At 36.4% G+C, this 20,671-nt stretch overlaps 1 protein-coding gene across 1 annotated transcript in view; it reads right to left on the bottom strand.

The window, feature by feature from the left end:
• Nucleotides 1–20,291, bottom strand: part of LOC126968641 (mitochondrial intermediate peptidase) — a 37,061-nt gene extending 16,770 nt beyond the window's left edge. Inside the window, exons 1-7 of the mRNA XM_050813661.1 lie at nt 20,148–20,291; nt 19,816–19,954; nt 18,603–18,862; nt 16,620–16,871; nt 15,404–15,592; nt 8,208–8,346; nt 5,697–5,874 (exon numbers count right to left, since the gene is read on the bottom strand). Coding sequence (XP_050669618.1) covers nt 5,697–5,874; nt 8,208–8,346; nt 15,404–15,592; nt 16,620–16,871; nt 18,603–18,862; nt 19,816–19,941 — 1,144 coding nt within the window. The 5' untranslated portion in view covers nt 19,942–19,954; nt 20,148–20,291. The remainder of the gene's footprint in view (nt 1–5,696; nt 5,875–8,207; nt 8,347–15,403; nt 15,593–16,619; nt 16,872–18,602; nt 18,863–19,815; nt 19,955–20,147) is intronic.
• Between the last annotated feature and the right edge of the window lie 380 nt (nt 20,292–20,671).

The raw sequence follows: 20,671 nt of genomic DNA, 5'->3' as shown, positions 1-20,671 counted from the left end.
ATATTCCGCGGTGCGAGTCATACATTCTTCTTCGTCGGATTACTCTTGACAGAGCAGTCGTGGTCACGTCGAACGACGAACGATTCTACGCCAGTTATCCCTGGCTGTTGCTTCTCTGGCACATGTGTTGAGTGGAGTATTGGTTAGGGCTTTGATCCGGTCTGTCCAGCGCATAGGGGAGCGTCCTCTTGACCTACTGCCGTTGACCCTTCCCTGAACAACAAGTCTCTCTACGGCATGCTCTCCACGTCGCGTGATATGTCCGAAGTATCTGAGGATACGGGCTCTGACTATAGATGAAAGCCTTTCTTTCACCTTGAGCTCTTCAAGTATCGAGACGTTTGTGCGGCGTTGTGTCCAAGATACTCGTAGCATTCGTCTCCAACACCACATATCTAGTGCGTCAATCCTTTGTCTCTCTCGTTCTTTGACTGTCCATGTTTCGGCACCACAGTAGTACGGGAAACACTAGAGATCTTACTAACTGAACTTTAGTAGCTTTTTCCTGTCCCGCCATATCCTCGTCAACTTCTGCATTGCAGATCTGGTAATAGCCATTCGCCTTCTAATTTCGTCTTCCGAGCCACCAGTATTAGCGACCAGTGATCCTTAGTATATGTATGACTGTAGAACCTCGCCATTTGCAATCTCGACTATATCTGGTGCATTGTTTTGACTTCGATCGACAATCATCATTTTTGTTTTCTGCCGGTTTATTTTAAGGCCATACTGGAGGCTGGTATGCTAGATACGATGTAATAATTCAGCAATGTTTTCCTTACTTGTCGCTATTAACGTGGTGTCGTGGCGAGTCATACATGCCGGAGGTAAAAATCCGGCATGGCGCCGTGCTTAAGGCGCTTCTCACCTTGGACATTCACAAATCGAGCGGGCCCGATGGCATTCCCCCGATAGTGCTGCGGACATGTGCTCCGGAACTGGCGCCGGTCCTTACCCGTCTTTTCCGGCTCTCCTACTCATCAGGCGTAGTGCCGAAATTATGGAAGGCGGCTTTAGTGCACCCGATCCCTACGCCAGGTGTACGCTCAGATCCGTCCAACTACCGCCCCATTGCCATTACCTCCATTTTCTCCAAAGTAATGGAGTCGATCATCAACCGCAAGCTCTTGGGATATCTATCCGTCAAGGTCGCTCAGCTGGTGTTCTTCTTGCATACCTCACCCATAAATGGGCGCAAGCGGTTGAGTCGAAGGGAGAGGCGTTGGCGGTGAGTTTGGACATAGCGAAGGCCGTCGATCGGGTGTGGCATAAAGCGCTTATAGCGAAACTGCCATCCTATGGGCTTCCCGAGAAGTTGTGCAAATGGGTCACTAGCTTTTTGACTGATCGGAGCATCAAGGTGGTTATCAACGGTGCATGCTCCGACTTAAAACCCATAAACGCTGGTATCAATGATATATATATAGCTGCAAATCAGCAATATTCATTGCTATGCAGACGACAGCACAGGGTATGCACCCTTGTCTCCTCCACCAGTGTTGCCAAGTCACTTCTTTTGGAAAATGTTAAGGAATGTAAACAAAATTTCAAATTCAGTGTTGTTAGCCCAGCAGAAATAATTAAAACTTTCAGATCCTTAGAAATGAAAAAAACTGCTGATATATGGGGCATATCTGTAAAAATAATAAGTTCTGTTATTGACGTCATAGCACCATATCTAGCACTAGTTTTTAATAGCTGTATTGAACATGGCGTGTTTCCTGACCTTCTGAAGTATAGTAAAATTACACCAATATTTAAATCGGGACTCACTTCTGACCCGAATAACTATCGCCCTGTTTCGGTGTTGCCGACCCTTAGTAAAATTTTTGAAAAAATTATTTTAAGCCAAATGCTTACTCACTTTAACACTTATAAGTTACTTCATATAAAACAATTTGGCTTTACTAGGGGACGCTCGACTACGGATGCAGGTGTTGAACTCATCAGGAATATTTTTGAGGCCTGGGAGGAATCACAGAATGCACTTGGTATCTTCTGTGATTTATGTAAGGCTTTTGATTGTGTTCAACATTCAACGCTGGTCAGGAAGCTATGCCACTATGGTATAAGAGGATCTGCACTCGATCTTCTGATCTCATATTTAAATAATAGGATTCAGAGGGTCGAGGTGAATGGCAGGAGATCTCCTGGGACTCCTCTCGGTATGGGGGTACCACAAGGGTCTATTCTTGGACCCTTCCTCTTCCTAATTTATATAAATGATCTACCTAACCTAAAAAAAACACAAGGTGGTATTGTTTGCGGATGACACTTCACATATATTTAAAGTGAAATGAAGCCAAGTTTTATATGACGAAGTAAACAATGCTCTATCTGACATCGTGTACTGGTTTAGCGCCAATAACTTATTGTTAAATAATCATAAAATCAAATATATTAAATTCACCGCGCCAAATGTCAAAAATGTAGATGCGAATATTTTATTAAATGGAGAGGTGGTAAAACCAGTGGAATCTGCTATATTTCTTGGCATTACTCTTGATTCCAAATTGCAGTGGGGCCCCCATATTGAAGGATTGGCGAATAGGCTTAGTTCTGCAGCATATGCGGTTAAGAAAATCAGACGAAAATCATAGATACGGCGAGATTAGTATACTTTAGTTATTTTCATAGTATTACGTCCTATGGTATATTGTTATGGGGCAATGCGGCCGATATTAATACTATCTTTGTGCTGCAGAAGAGGGCTATTCGCGCGATTTATAACCTAGGTCCTAAAGAATCATTAAGAGAAAAAATTAAAGAAATAAACATTTTGACTGTTGCTTCTCAATACATTTTTGATAATGTTTTGTATGTTCATAAGCACATTGAGGAATTTTCTAGAAACTGTGACATTCATAATGTTAACACGAGGAACAAACATAAACTTGTTATGCCTACTACTCGGTTGGGTCAAGTTAGTAAGTCTTTTGTTGGGCGATGTATATGCTTCTACAATATGATCCCAGAAAATGTACAAAACAAATGTGTTACGAAATTTAAAAGAATTGTTAAAAAACGTTTGTGTGGGAAAGGTTATTATAGCATAAACGATTTTCTTAATGACACCACGGACTGGGATTAAAGCGAACACCCTCAGGCTCTTTAATTATTAATGTTTATTGTACGATATTACATTGTAATCCATATTTTATATAAAAAAAAAAGCCCGCTGAGTTTCTTGCGCCCATTCTTCTCAGGTCTGAGGCAGTCTCTTTTGAATGGGTGGTAGATTTGGACGTTCAATAAGTTATTATAAATCCTATTTTGAATAAAAATATTTGAATTTGAATACCGGCCCTGCCAACATGTCCCGGGATAGCGTCGACGAGAACCGGAACAAACTTGTGTCTGAAATCGAGACTATGCTTTGCAAAGTCTCGATTTCAGACACAATACTTGGTGTCGATATATCAAGCGACGTTCAGTTCCGTGGTCACTTGAAAGAGAAGGCCAAACTGGCCTCAAAAAAGCTTGGTGTACTCAGTAAGGCGAGACAGTACTTCACTAAAAGCCACCGCCTGCAACTTTATAAGGCGCAAATTCGGTCTCACATGGAGTACTGTTCTCATCTCTGAGCGGGTACTCCCCAGTACCAGCTTCTTCCATTTGACCGCATACAACGAAGAGCGACTCGAATCATCGATGATCAAGTCATCTCCAATCGGCTTGATTCTCTAGCATTGCGTAGAGATGTGGGTTCTCTCTGCATCTTCTACCGCATTTATCACGGGGAGTGCTCAGAGGAGCTGTTCGGGTTGATTTCACCACCGGATATTACGTGCAAAGTACCATCCGCATCACGTAGACGTCTGGCATTCCACAACCGCGCGTTTTGTTCGAAATTCTTGCCTCGCACAGCCACTTTGTGGAATCAACTACCGGCAGCGGTCTTCCCGAACAGATAAGACTTAGGGATCTTCAAGAAAAAAAGCATACTCCCACCTTAAAGGCCGGCAACGCATTTCTTGACACACCTGTTGTTGCGGATGTCCATGGGCAGTTGCCTCACCTCTCCTAATCCCGTGAGCCTCTTGCCCGTTTGCCCCCTCTCATATAAAAAAAAAAACATCACAATGTAATGTAACTGTTGTAACTCTTCCACAACTTGCAACAATACCAATAAAAACTATACATTACATTGGTAAGTATTTTTTTAAGAATGCACTGTTTTTTATATAAATATATTATGGCGATAAGTTTCACAATGTTCGGTAAGTATATTTAACTTAATGTCTGTTTTTTAAATTAAAATATATGGCGATAACTTATTTTAATCGAATAACTGTCTTCGTTGCTGCACCGGACGTGGCTTTGACAGGTAAACTGTACTAACATCGTGGCAAGGGGTTGCCACGATGTATAAATAACAAATTGTTTAGATTTGAAAGAGCGACATCTCACGTCAATTTTCTAATATGCAATTATTGGGGTTGAGCCGGTTATCAAATGTACTTTACATTACACAGATCCTATAGATGGAGCCACAATCTGAGAGTTAAACAAAAATAAAAAAAAGAAAAAATTATTCCATGCCACACACTTACTTATAAATACTTCATATATATATTCCTAATCCTAACTTAACTACATATGCTGTGTGGTAAAAGTAAAGGCCGATGCTCTGCTTGTGCTGTAAACCAATAATGGCTGCAGCGCTGTTTTTTAGCATCTACCTGGTTAACTGTCGGAGTGCCAGTAAACAATAAAATTTAAAAAAGAAAATAAACACATTAAAACACTTATATGTTTGCCATCTTTCATATAAAAATAATTTTGTTAACATATTATATACGTAAAATACTATAAATGTAATGAATGTGATAGGCGTTCGGAAGAGGCGCGGATTCGAGTCCCGCAACGGCCAAATTACATTTGTATAACAGCTTTTGATACCATAAAATAACTATAGTATTGTGTTCTATCGTTTGCGTTATTTTAAAATGAATAAGGTTCTTCATAAAAATATTAGACCTCTTGGAAATCTGGGCAAATCCAAAAAATATACATCTATTTATCTTATTTGCCATTATACGAGCGTTGAAGACAAATTTAATAGCTAAATCAAAGAATATATAATAATAACAAGTACGGAAGTCTCACCCCGCAAAATTAATTTAAGAAATAGGCACACTTGCGGTCATACAATAAGGTGTAAGTCAAATCGTACATCGCTTCCAACCTACATTTTTAATCAACTAGAAGTTGCCTCTCTTTCTATCGCGTGACTCTAACCTCTTCTAACGACATTAGGGTCGACTTTTTTACTTAAAACTGCACCTACCTACTATAAGGTCATCTTATAAAAATAACTTAGTTTTTTCTATAATATAAGTAGGTATATAATCGTAATTTTAAATCAATATTATTTCGTTGTCAAATCAAAATGTCAAAATGTGTGCGTTTTAAGACCACGACAATGGTAATTTCATTATTATAGTAATAATCGTTAGCTAAATAAATAGCGTCTTTAGGAAGCTTAATTATTTTTTCTATTTTTAAAATATCAGTTGGATCTGTGAAGTAGGTGACAACAAAGCTCTCGCGTGCGTCACTGCTCGGTCGTGAGTCCCTACTGGCTGGCCTACTGTGTAGAGGCCGCCGCATGTACTTACGATTACGATAACTACACGGGGAGTGAGACAGGCCTGGCTAAAGTAATAATAGACTTGTGGGTACTGCTCCCTCACCTGGCAACATTTCTTCAGACTGCAGCGTGATGCCGTACAACTCCTGGCACAGCATATTGAGCCCCTCCATACAGCCGCCCAGAGAGAAGTATGGGCTAAAGTCAGAGTTGGCTGCATTTAACAGCTGTGTCTTCGCTTTGTGGGTGAAGTATGGAGTATCCCAACACATGAGCTTTTCCTGAAATTATATCTGGAGTTACCTTTACATATTATAAATAAAATTGAAGTGTTTTGAACAACATGCAACTGAATGAAAAGTTTACATTGACTCCACGTGAGAAAATCGATCGTTATAAACTTTTGAATGTCTGTTTGTTTGGGCTAATTTACAAAACGGATGGGACGATTTTGAGGAACCTTTAAGTGGCAGCTAGTGCATGTTGTAGTGACGTAAAACTTATGAAATTGTGAACAAAACAAATTGAATGGTTAGATTGCTTCAGTTCTATGCAGGAGCTTCTATGATATGTGACCATAAATACTTATATATCCTTACACAAACAATGAATTCAAGCACTAAAGGTTGATATATCTAATATAGGATAGCTTATATTTATACAGTTTATTCTTTATAACATTTTATTAAATATTTGGCATTTAAAACTCTTTTAACTAACACTATTCATATATTGGATGCAACACCTTACAAACTAATTTGTTTTGTATATTACAGCCATTGTAAAATTGATTATTGATTGAAATGAGTGGAAGTTGAATTTCCTGTTTGTTCTTCTCGCGAGCTCTACTTTTTCCATACATATGATAAATTCAGTAATTTAATAGAAATATTTATAATGATGATTCAAAAGAGCTTAATTTAAGACTAATAAGACTTTGACAAGGGAGTGTTGGTTTTTAATAATATAATTAAAAAAAATAAAAATCATGGCTAAAAACTAATCACGATTGCTGAAACGGTAAAGCTATGTACTGACTACCATTACAGATTAATATAATTTTTAATATTAGACATATTATAAAAAATGTTAGAAAATTTGATAATGTTTGTTTCATTAGGAACAGGAGGGCAAATGCAATGAGTTGATGATAAGCTATCACAATTTTGCCCTTCGATCTGAGCCGTGGGTTAAGTTGGCCCGGATTTTTCGACCTATCATTTGGATTAGTTATAGACTGGAATTATTACGGGAATATTCCGAAGTTTGTTTTTATTTTTTTGCCGCAGATGCCCAATATTATATAGCGCACACATCACAAACGTTTATAAGAAATACAAATATTTTTTATGAATTATGATGTGACATCACTTATTGAAAGTCAAAAACTATCACTCAGTCCAAAAAGAATGCCTCTGACCTGATAAGACGGGCGCAACAAATCAGCGGGCTGTTTTTCATAAAAAAATATGTTTTAAAGTAATATCGTACAATTTAACTTATTATTTAATAGCCTGAGTGTGGTCGCTCCATTCCCAATGTAATATCATCCTCACTATCAAGACGTACGTACGTTCTACCACATAGATGTTTCAAGGAACTTCCAGAAATTCAAATTCTTCAAGATTTTGACATTTTGAACCTACCGCCTATTTGAAAATGTATGCCTCAGACTTGAGAAGAACGGCCGCAACAAACTCAGCGGGTTTCTTTTTGTTTATAAAAATAAGGGCGGTAAATCCATTCCCAATCTGTGGTATCATTAAGAAAATCATTAATGTTATAGTATCTAACCTTTAACCTTTAACCTCAGGGTAAAGCGACAAGACGAAGTGAGATTGGATCATATCAAAGGAAAAACTAAGTTCAAAAGCATAGAGAAAACAATACGCACTTTGAAATGGAGATGGGTAGGCCACTTTATGAGGGATGAAACACCAAAATGGACTAGAGCAAGTACTGAATGGTGCCCCAGAGGAGATAAGAGGAATAGAGGAAGACAGTTCATACGATGGGAGAAAGAACTGAAACAGATAGGAGGACCACTATGGACTAGAATAACAAGGAACCGGAAAGAATGGAAGACCTTGGAGGAGGCCTTTGTCAAAGGACAAACAGTTAACAGAAAGAGGACACAGACTGTTTAAAAGTTACTGCAAATAATTAAGTTAATAATATAGTTATGTAAGATAAGTTAATTAATTAAAATGTTTTATAGTATGTGTATTAGCTAGTAAGTAAATTTTTGTTTTGTTAACTGTAATAAAGGCTTTATTATTATTATTATTATAACCTTTACCACACAAACATTTTTTAACAATTCCTTTCAATTTCGTAATACTTTTAGGGATCTTGTTGTAAAAGCATATACAACGCCCCCAAAAAAACCTCACTAACTCGACTTAGCCGTGTAGTAGGCATTATAAGTTAATGTTTGTTCCTGGTGTTAGCATTATGGTTATTAACTGCAACGATCTGTGACACTTTCTAATCCAGAGTACAGCTCAAGGCCACTTACCATCATGACCATACACTTCTTCGGTTAGTATCCTAATTATCCCATAAAAATAAGGTTCAAATTAAAAATATGAATATAAGTAGCATGATTTTAAACCTGATAAGGAGATTCTATTGCCTTCATCCTCGCCATCGCCTCAAAGTCCATGTTGGCTCTGTCATGAAGGTTATCAGACAGGATATCGAGAAACTCTCGTACGTTACTAGATGTTTCCATGGTACTCGCTTTTATTGCTCTGAAAATATGAAAGAATTATTGAATCTAAGTCCAGTGGTAAGCTCCTTTGAACAGGATGCCGGCTAGATTATGGGTACCACAACGGCGCCTATTTCTGCCGTGAAGCAGTAATGTGTAAGCATTACTGTGTTTCGGCCTGAAGGGTGCCGTAGCAAGTGAAATTACTGGGCAAATGAGACTTAACATCTTATGTCTCAAGGTGATGAGCGCAGTTGTGGTGCCGATCAGAATTTTTTGGATTTTCAAGAATCCTCAGCGGCACAACATTGTAATGAGCAGGGCGTATCAATTACCATCAGCTGAAAATCCTGCTCGTCCCGGCCCTTATTGTCATAAAAAAAAGTCATAACCCTTAATTCTGGGATTAATAACACAAATACAATGACCGCGTGTTCCGAGCGAGCGCTCTGCCGATTGAGCCAACCGTTCGAGTGACGTAACGTTGATAAGTCTTGTATGCCTTGTTCAACTCTCATGTAGTGGCTTCATCTACAGGATCTACTTGCATATTAGGCAATTGAGTTGAGATGTCGCTCTTTCAAATCTACACAAGTTGAATAAGTCATACAAGATTTATTAACGATACGTTACTCGAACAGTTGGTCCCGCATCGATCATAATTTTTGTTTTTAAATTTTACTTGTAGAATTATTGAAGTAAAATACAGAGATCCACAGCAGTGGATCTTTCAGTCTAACTTTCTTTTCTTATCGAATCGAATGCCTTATACTGCTTAGTACATACTTGCACATGCATACATAAATAGTATACACAGCTTGGGTCTCATTTGCAAAACGATGGAATATGTATTTTTTTGTGGAAGGAATTTATTTATTTATTTGGAAACAAATACAGATACATCCTTAAACATAAAGTAGATAAAGTAAAAATAGAAATATGGACACAAGGATGTCTCCTTAAATAGTTTCACTAAGTACACTTAATATTTAAATTTACACTTACATTACACTTAGTTGCAGACAACCAGTTGATAAATAAATCTAACATAATGCATGGTAGACATTGTTACAATTTAGATGAAATTACGTGATTTCTAACTTACTCTGTTTGTGCCAGGATTTGTTTTATTCTGAGTTTGTAAGTTTTAGAGGAACACGAAAACATATCTACATCATTAAATCTAGAGTTATAGAGAGCAAACATTCTGTGCAGTGGCGTACGTATACCAGTATTTGTCCTGGTTTTTGAGAGATGAAATAAATTATTAGAGCGTGTAGCACGGGCTGGTATATGAAAATCGATTAACTGAAGCAATTCTGAGGATATGATTTCACTCGTACATATTTTTCTCAGAGTGACTAATTCAATTAAACTCCGTCGCTGGCTTAATGAAAGAATATTAAATTGTTTTAAGAGATTCTTGTAGTGGTTTCGACGTCCACCCAAGCGAAAGTTTAGGATACGCAAGAATTTCTTTTGTATCATCTCGACCTGATGGTCATATACCTTATACAGCGGATTCCATATTGGGGTGACATATTCAAGCTGAGACAGCACAATTGTTCGAAAAAGACACATATATGTATCTTTATTTTTAAATGCCTTAGAGACGCGTGTAATAAAGCCTAACATACGATATGCATTATTCGCTATGTGATCAATGTGGTCATTAAGTGTCAACTTGGCATCAAGGTATACCCCAAGATCACGAATACAGGTAACTGTTTCAAGTTCTTGATCGCCTAGTGTAAATCTCGTTTCAATTTTATTTTTGTTTTTCGTAAAAGAGATATGCTTACATTTAGTGTAACTTAAAAATAGTTTGTTGCTTTTGCAATAGACATCTAACCTATTCAAGTCTTCCTGCATAAGCAGGACATCATTGAAGTCAACAATATGGGAATACAATTTTAAATCATCTGCATATAATAAAAACTTACAAGACTTAAAGCAATCAGAGATGTCATTAATAAAAAGTGTGAAAAGCAATGGACCAAGTATAGAGCCTTGAGGTACGCCTGACGTTACGTTAACTGTAGGGGAGATGAAACCATTAATAACTACCGATTGTACTCGGGCACTTAGGTAAGCAGCAAACCAACGCAAGAGGTTACCTTTTATACCGTTGTATGATAATTTTTTTAGTAACAGTAGGTGGTCCACCTTGTCAAATGCCTTTTGGAAATCTGTGTAGACTGTTTCAATTTGGTTTTTATTGTCAAGGCCTTTAAATAAATAATCAGTAAAAACAAGAAGATTTGACAAAGTAGATCTGCCAGCCACGAAACCGTGTTGCTGTTCTATGATTGTGTGTTTTAGCTTAGTGTATACGACTTGGTGTACCAATTTCTCAAAAATTTTTGGAATAGATGACAGTATAGAGATCGGACGATAATTTGCGACTTGATTTTTTGCTCCTGCTTTAAATATAGGCGTAATATAAGCTATCTTCCAGATACTAGGAAAGTAACCAGAGGATAAACATTTATTAAAAATAATTTCCAAAGGAATAGATAGCGTTTTGCAAGTACGCTTTAGAAAAACCGGATGAATGTTATTAGGACCGGCGCCTTTATTGGGGTCGATATTTTGGAGTGCTGCTAGAATATTGGGTCTGTGGAGACGTACATTGTCAATTAGCGGAGTATGATCGGCGTCGCAACTTATATTTTCAAATTGGTCAATACTATATGCTCCATCGAAACCGGGTTCAAAGACTGAGTGAAAATATTTAGAGAACATATCAGCTATGAATTTAGGATCATCAGATTCGACACCGTCATACCACATTAAGCGAGGATAACCTGAGTTAGACTCTTTTAAAGAAGATGCATATTTCCAGAAAAATTTAATATTATTCTTCAAGGAGTTTTCAACGTTGTTAATGTACTTATTATGACATGTAGTAAGAAGCAATTTAACTCGTTTACGTAATAGTGAAAATTCCTGATAATCACGCAGGTTTTTGTAAGATTTCCAACGGGCCCATATTTTGAGTTTGCGTTTTAAACATTTTATTAAAGGTTTAGAGAACCAGGTGGGGAATTTAGATGAACTAATTTTGGCAAAAGGAACATGAGAGTTGATGATTATTTGAATTTGTGTGTAAAAGACATTCACGGCTTCTTCGGCTGAAAGAGAAGATAGGAGAGAAAACCAGTCCACTTCTTCTATTGCGCTGTTAATTAGATAATAGTCTGCTTTATAATAATTCCTTTTAATGTTAGCAATACAGGGCATAATATTATTATTTAAAGTATTTATACTACACGATATGTCCAAAGGTGGGTGATGAGGTACCGTATTAAGCAAAGGATCATCCGAACGCTCGATACGGTTTGTTAAAGTAGATAATACTAAATCAAGGAGTCTTCCATTTTCATTTTGAATATTATTGGTTTGTCTTAAATTCATAAAGGACATAGTGTATATTCGTAGTTTAGATGGCTCGCACCCGGTGGAGAACAATAAAGTGTCTTGACAAATGGAAGACCAGTTCAGATGAGGTAAGTTAAAGTCTCCAATTATAAGAAAATTTTGGTAACGTGCACTAGAATGTACATCGCGAAGTTTATTAAAATATTGGTTATATAAATTGTTGCTAGCGGCCGGTGGAACATATAACACATTTAATAACAGACCGGAGAGTAAAGGAAAGTATATATATATCTCTTCTAAGTTCTCAGCTTCAATATCAGGTATTCGGATAGCCTTTAGATATTTCCTTACCATTACTAATACGCCCCCTCCCCCTTTTTTACCAGACAGTGCCACATTTCTATCACGTCGAAATAGTACATAATTATTATCATTATGAATTTCCTCATCTCGAATTGAGCCAGTTAACCAGGTTTCTACCAGTATAATTATGTCATAGTCGCAAGATAGCATATTGAGTCTTAATTCAGAAAGTTTGGTTTTAAGCCCTCCACAGTTTTGGTAAAATATAGTATGGTTATTTGAGTTCATTTTTTAAGAAGTATATCATTTTCATAAATATTTTTAATTAATAATAATACGTTAACAATTCTTTTCAATAGATAGTGTGCGTGTTCCTCCATGTGGTGAATAATTATTATAATATATGAATCAAGTGTTTCTAATACAGTACATGATGTGTAGATGATTTTAAAATATTGTGGCAATAACAACCTTATAATAATAAAATAAAAACATAAATTAAACACCGTAAAAAAGGAAGTATAGTTGTAAAAGCGTACATAAATTAGTATCCCGGGACATAAAGTGAATTCTAATAAATAAAATTTGTACATTTTTCTTTCAGCTGATGTACATAAGCAATACATTAAATCATATTTAAGCTTAAGTAACCGTGTATCGTCATCACCTGAGTCTTTCCATAGCACGTATATAATTTTAGGTAATATAAAGAACAAAACGTAATAGTTTGCAGTGACGACAAAAAACAAGAGATATAAAAGGTCTACCAATAAACATGTGATAATAATTTGTAGGAGTCATGATATTTTGGCTAAATCATCAACGCATCGCACATGAATTATCCTTGAATCATCTTTCTTACGTAGTAATATATTACTATTTCTTACCCATACATATTTATAACCCTTTTCCTTAGCTAATGTGCGAGTCTTACTAAAAAGAATTTTGTTTTTAAGAGTTAGGTGTTCGTTTATAAAGAAGCGGATATTGGTGGTGGAAACGGCCGCGGCGGCACTTGTTGGTGTACCAAACAGTTGAGCCGTCGTAAGTGACCTTCGCGATCGCGCGGCACCGATTAGGTCGTCACGTTGCCGTCGAGTTGTCAGATGCAATATAATGTTCTTGGGGCGGGTCGTGGGTAGGCCTGGAGCCACGCGGTGCACGTTCCTAATATCACTATGATTCAACTCGACGCCTAGGAGCTTACTAATTTCTAACGACAATTGTATTAGATTTTCGCCTTTCCGCTCTGGTATGTTTTGTATCTCGACGTTACAGCTACGTGAAGCCTGGTCAAGCTCATCAAACTTTGTCGTCAGTAAATGTAGGTCTGTGCGAAGCGCGTTATTTTCTTGCTTCATATCACTACCTAATGCTTCATTTGAATGAAATGAGTGATCCCTCTCCAGTTGCGATAACCGTTCATCCCAAGAGCCCATACGCTGCTCGAGCTTGTTAATATCATCTCGAAGTGCTTTAGAAACTTCCAAAACAGCCGAGCTGATGTCTTCACGCAGTTGCTGCCTGAAGCTCGCCAATTTAGTGTCTATGTATCGGGTGAGGGTCTCGGTGTCAACATTCAAAACCGATGACGATATTATACCTCCTTTAGGTGAGATGGATGTTCCTACAGCACTAGTATTCTTTTTACCCTTGCATGTAGGACACTTCCATTTAATTTTGTTCATGGGTAATATCTTTTTGAAGTCCGTTTCAGTAAGTTCCACGCAGTAATAATGTGTACTCATACTACATGAAGAGCATTTAATAGTATCCTTGTCGTTGAGATTTTTTAAACATTTAAGCAATCCATGTTCAAATATTTATGGTGATTGTTTATTTGTAGAAAAGCCACGAAATACTTTTTCGTGAAATATTGTTCAAGTATATCAAATATAAACTTTGAGGGTAAGTTAAAATAAAAACGCCACGCAAGATTTGTCGTCGCTTATATGTTTTGTTTGTGTTGTCACTTTATACGAATTATAAAGTAAAATAAATGATTAAAAACACTTACAGAGACTGTTTATATATAGATATTTCACAGAATAATTGTAGGTGAATGATTGCACTTGTGTTTTTATCACTAAAAACTCGTAGTTATCACTTTAACTGAATTATTTTTAATTTACTGGTTGATCGCAATGTTTCGTGTGTGAGCGCGCGTTAAATACTCCTGGTTTTACTTTATGGAATAGAAACGTGCGCATGCTTCTACTGATGGTAGCCCCGCTCACATTCTCTTGCTACACCAGAGGTATCACAGAAGTGATACCGCTCTTTTGAAGTTGCCACTTGTGAGCTTGAGAAATACCAGGTTTATTACTTTATGTGTGAGTGACAAGCTACGTCTTACACTCGCGATTTGTATGTCACTTTATGTGCGTGCATTGCTCAAAATAGAGGTAAAAACTGCTTTATTCATTAGACGAATATTTCCAACTAAAAACTTAACTATGTATATACTATATAATACTGCTACCAATCTTTTGTTAAATGTATATTATTATAAATAAATAATAATAAATTCTTTATTTTGCTAGAAAACATGTAACAATGGGTGTAAATAGTTTTAATGTATCAATGTTATCGGCCATTTCTGGCATGCAAAATTATTATTAACAAAATTCTAGTTATTATTATAATTGATTAACAAACTCTATATTTTAAGCACTTAGGTTAATTTAAATTATAATTATTATTTTTAAATGTCATTATTTAAAGTCTAGAATTAATATATATTTTAAAGTCAATTTAATTTAACCTAATGTGTCAACATTTCATTTATGGAATAAAAACATTAATCTATAAGCCATGTAAAAAGATCCTTTTTAAATCGTTGTACGGGTAATACGCGTAAGCTTGGAGGGAGTTAATTAAATATTTTTATACACATGACATAGCTACATTTTCCGTAGGATGCATTATGAAATTTGTGTGCAATCACCAGTCTGTCACCGTTTCTTGTATTTCTCGGATAAATATCTCTTGCTTTTGTAAATAAATGGTCATGTTGTTTGACAAAGATACATATTTCGTATATATACATGCAGGGAAATGGAAGAATACGTAATTCTTTAAACAGTGGTTCACACGAATCTAAGTAAAAAGCTCCTGTCATAGCTCTTAAGCATCTCTTTTGGGCTATGAAAGCCCTATTTTGTATTGTAACTAATGATTTTTTTTGTATTGTAAGAAATGTATTTTATAAAATTTGCACGTCATAAATGTGGCAAACATGTACTCAATAATATTTATGTAACATCAATATAACATGTTTATGCAATTAAAAACTTTGACTTTGACTAAACTGTCAACCTCATTTTTTCGACGTTTTCACAGACGTGTAAATGATCTAAGATTGGAATCAGCAATGTGTCCTGCAGGTATATTTAACTAGGGATGTAGCGAACCTGTCTGCGTGGCTTGGGAAGCCACAGAGCTGTGCCAGTCGATGTCTGGCCCGTATCGTGGTCGTCAGCAGGCGGTCCTGCCGCACGTCAGGCGCCAGGTAGAGCCGGTAGGCGGCCTCTCGAGCCGCTGCTTCTCCACATTCCGCGTACACCCCGCTGACTATTACGTCATCGCCTTCTGTGCTGAAACTGGACAGATGGTACTCAAAGTCGAAGTCAAATAAACTTTATTCAATTAGGCTTGGTATGGTATGGTATAGGCCAGTGGTTCCTAACCAGAGGTCCACGGACCACCGGCGGCCTGCAGGAGTAAAACTATGGTCTATGCACGCTGCACATTGTGAAGAATGTTTGATTTCACGAGAACTGAAAACAACTTCAAAAGGTATCGACGTCATGAACACGATATCGGAATATTTTCAGACACAACTGGGAGAAACACGTTGGTTTCTGTACAGATGGCGCTATGGCAAGCAATTTTGGGATCACGCTCTGGTCTGGCATCGTCAGTAAAACAGAAGAATCCTAAGGCAACATTGTATCGTCCACCGTCAGGCGTTCGCTTTCAAGACTCTTCCTGGATGCCTTAAGAATACAATGCAAATGCAATGCAATTTTTAAATTCTACTTTTTGATTAAAGTTTATTTTCGGATTGAGTCAGTTTATTTTTCTTGTACATCGTGATTCCTGCTAACAATAAAAAAAAACCGAAGTGGTCCATGGCCAAGAAAAGGTTGGGAGCCACAGGTATAGGGGCTCCTGTTTCCGCAATTAAACCACTTGCATGGGTCCATTTTGCGTGCAGTATTGGCCACTTATATATATACATATACATATATAGCCACCAGCTCCTTTGCACAGGATGCCGGCTAGATTATCACAACGGCGCCTATTTCTGCCGTAAAGAACTAATGTGTAAGCATAACTGTGTTTCGGTCTGAAGAGCGCAATAGCTAGTGAAATTACTGGGCAAATGAGACTGCCACAACGGCGCCTATTTCTGCCGTCAAGCAGTAATGTGTAACATTTACTGTGTTTCAGTCTGAAGGGCGCCGTAGCTAGTGAAATTACTGGGCAAATGAGGCTTAACATCTTATGTATCAAGAGCGCAGTTTTAGTACCGCTCAGAATTTTTTGGCATTGTAATGGGCTCATTCAGCTGAACGAAAAAAAGTTTATAACACTACATATTATTTAAAGTACCAGATTACTTACAACTGCCGTACGTTCTGTGGAACAACAGACCGCGGTACTCTCCTGGGCTTGGCAGCCCCTGCCATAAACTGCTGACCAGTCTGAAGTATGAGATCGTTTAAAGCAACCACCTCTTGCCTGGAGCTCTCTTCTAATTGGATACCACTTTGTTCAAAGTCAAAAAGAAACAATTCAGCTAAATGCTTGTCGCCTGATGTACCCCGGCGCACAGAGTCCCTTAGAGCTTCATATAAGCCTTTGTGAGTATTTAACCTGGAAATATAAAACACCCTGGTAAATCAACATTCAAATTCAAATATTTTTATTCAAAATAGGATTCAAAATTCCTTATTGAATGTCAAAAACAACCAACCATCCAAAATATACTGCCTCAGACCTGAGAAGAATGGGCGCAAGAAACTCAGCGGGCTTCTTTTTATACAAAAATATGGATTACAATGTAATATTGTACAATAAACATTTATAATTAATGAGCCTGCGGGTGTCCGCTTCATTCCCAGTCTGTGGTATAATTAAGAAAATCATTTATGTTATAATAACCATTCCCACACAAAAGTTTTTTAACAATTCTTTTAAATTTCGTAACACATTTGTTTGTACATTTTCTGGGATCATAATGTAAATCACCGATAAAAGACTTACTAACTCGACCTAACGGAGTAGTAGGCATAACAAGTTTATGTTTGATCCTTGTGTTAACATTATGACTGTTATAGTTTCTAACAAAAAATTTAATGTGCTTATGAACATATAGAACATTATCAAGAATATTCAAATTCAAATTCAAATATTTTTATTCAAAATAGGATTTATAATCACTTATTGAAAGTCAAAATCTACCACCCATTCAAAAGAGACTGCCTCAGACCTGAGAAGAATGCGCGCAAGAAACTCAGCGGGCTTTTTTTTTATATAAAATATGGATTACAATGTAATATCGTACAATAAACATTAATAATTAAAGAGCCTGAGGGTGTTCGCTTTAATCCCAGTCCGTGGTGTCATTAAGAAAATCGTTTATGCTATAATAACCTTTCTCACACAAACGTTTTTTAACAATTCTTTTAAATTTCGTAACACATTTGTTTTGTACATTTTCTGGGATCATATTGTGGAAGCATATACATCGCCCAACAAAAGACTTACTAACTCGACCCAACCGAGTAGTAGGCATAACAAGTTTATGTTTGTTCCTCGTGTTAACATTATGAATGTCACAGTTTTCAGAAAATTCCTCAATGTGCTTATGAACATACAAAACATTATCAAAAATGTATTGAGAAGCAACAGTCAAAATGTTTATTTCTTTAAATTTTTCTCTTAATGATTCTTTAGGACCTAGGTTATAAATCGCGTGAATAGCCCACTTCTGCAGCACAAAGATAGTATTAATATATTTTTCTCTTAATGATTCTTTAGGACCTAGGTTATAAATAGCGTGAACTGCCCTGTTCTGCAGCACAAAGATGGTATTAATATTGGCTGCACTGCCCCATAACAATATATCATAGGACATAATACAATGAAAATAACTAATGTAAACTAGTCGCGCCATATCTATGTCAGTTAACTGTTTTTTTATTATCATGAGTTCATATATAGCCTTAACTGTAACTTTCAAATAAAATTTAGTCATATTGTGTACCAAATATCAGCAGAAACATTGTTTGTGGGTTCAAATCCCAGAAAGGAGTTAATACGCTAGAATTGTGAGTTTCATAAAAATAAAATCATCAACATAATTTCAACACTGGACATCACTTTATCAACTTGTGGATTGTGGAATTGTCTACCTGCTTCAGTACTATCTATACTCTATATGACTGAGGGCCGTCAGGCATAATGCATTATTCCACCTTATAGGCTGGCTACAACATCTCTTGACCTTTGGTGTCACACTTCCTTATAGGTGATCCATATGCCAGTTGCCTTATTATTATTATTATTAAAAAATATTTATTATTTATAAAAAAATATACTTACTTTTCAACAACACCACTAACACTAATACAAGCATCTTCTGCAGCACTAGCGAAGTGTGGGTCCGGATGGGCAATCCTAACAAATTCAGCGAGATCAGCAACTTTGCACAATGTATCTGACAGCTCATCAAATATTTCCACCATAGGCCTAGTTGGGTTATTCGTTGCTTCATCTATGAGTCGATCTGTTGCATCTATAGCTTGCTCCTTCAATGTGTAGAATCCTTCATAGCTTGTCAGTTCCGGTTTATTGAAGAGACCCTAAAAATGTATATTATTATGGATTAACTATGGTATGTAAAAATAATTAAATGATGTTCTCTAATGAAGTTTTGCGTGTAGGTTTTTTTAGTTTAGCCTAAATTTTAATACTGACTTATAGGCCAAAAATAATACAATAATGATAGGTCTAATTTGTCTGCGTCAAAGTGTAAACACTCTTAGGTAAATGTCATGAAGCAACAACAGTTCATAGAGGGCCTTTGACACAGGGAGAAGAAAAGAATATTCTATACTTATATTGTGGCTTTTGTGGAAATGTCGCCACAACTGAGCCACTGGAGTGCACACATGGTTTAGACGTAAGCGGCAAATTGTTGAGAATAACATTGATCATTATATTTTTTACTTTAATTTTTGATTCTTACAGTGTGTCCATTATTGTTGTGGACTTTTCACTTTGTAGTTCTTTGCAACTACAATTGAATTTTATTATAAATGCTTTGAGTATCCATAACCCTGTAAGAGATAGTTACTTTAGATGTAAGCAACCTTGTGCTGATGATGATTTTTTGTGACAAAATTATTGGTCAATGGCTGCTGGGCAAATATCCCACTTCTATTGTTGTAGTCTTAATATTGATGATGTAACTATGCTCTCTGCTTTAAAATCTCTCCATAATTAATTTAATTAACAAAATATTTGCTTGGCTATGTATACATAAATCTGCATAAAACTATTTTTAAGTGATAAAATATAGTACTTTGTTCAAGATGATACATGCTGTTCATATTGTGTTCATGTAATAGTAATAAAACATGCATATCCTGTATCAAAGCATGTACATGTTAAATTATTGTATAAATAGAAACATAACTAATAATGTGGAAAATATTCATAAGTAATCTAGTGCAGGCTTTGTTACAAATCTGAAAAGAATAACAATTGATAGTTACAACCAAACCCAGGCTTCAATCCTTGTAAATCGACTTACAGTTTGTACTCGCAGAGAGTCAAATATTGGTCTATGTGTAGGCCTAGTGTTGAATGCCGTAGCTAGAGGAGACCATGTACTAACGCCACATCTACCAGTAATCCACGCTGGCTTGAGAATCCTCATTGTAGATGCATAACTGTAATTTTTTTGATATGGTGTCATTAAAATATAAATATTACGAAATTTCAGTTTTTGGATGGGAGGAATCTGAAGAATGTCATATTTATGAATGAATACCTATAAATACAAATTTTGACTTGAAATATTTCGGCAATAAACTCTGAAGTTTCTTTAATTTGTATAGCATATTTTTTAAAAGTGGTACTCACAATTAAAGTTCAAATAAATAAAAATGCGGCATAAAAAGAATAATATCAAAGTCGTATACGGTATATTTGCTCAATTTCTATGATATGGTAGACTTTGTTTACTTTGTATTATTTTGAACTGAACCTGAAGTCTGAATTCTGAAATTAGATTCAGTCAAATTAACAGCTGTAGTTATAAAATAATTGTCAATATTACAAATCTGTCAAGTGTCACTTGTGAGGTTAGGATGTGTTAGTTTTATTTACCATTGGTAACAAGACCATCAGGCTCAAACCAAAATATTATAAAAGAACAATATTTAAATCATTTTTCATATACTCGATTACAAGAAAAACCCTCGTTAGGTTTATAAAACTAGTATTAACTAGTGAAAAGGGAATTCAGAAGTGAAGCTAAATTAGTGGTCGGAGAAAGACCATCACTGACGATGTTTCGTCATGGTCATAATAAATGTGCACAAAAGAGACAAACTATATACATTTCAGTACGAACAGCGTATTGAGACACCTTCTACAAAACGAGT

Source organism: Leptidea sinapis, chromosome 16, assembly GCF_905404315.1.
Source record: "Leptidea sinapis chromosome 16, ilLepSina1.1, whole genome shotgun sequence".
NCBI classification, from domain to species: domain Eukaryota; kingdom Metazoa; phylum Arthropoda; class Insecta; order Lepidoptera; family Pieridae; genus Leptidea; species Leptidea sinapis.
The sequence above is the reverse complement of the archived record's forward strand: the minus strand, read 5'-3'. Positions and strand labels throughout refer to the sequence as shown.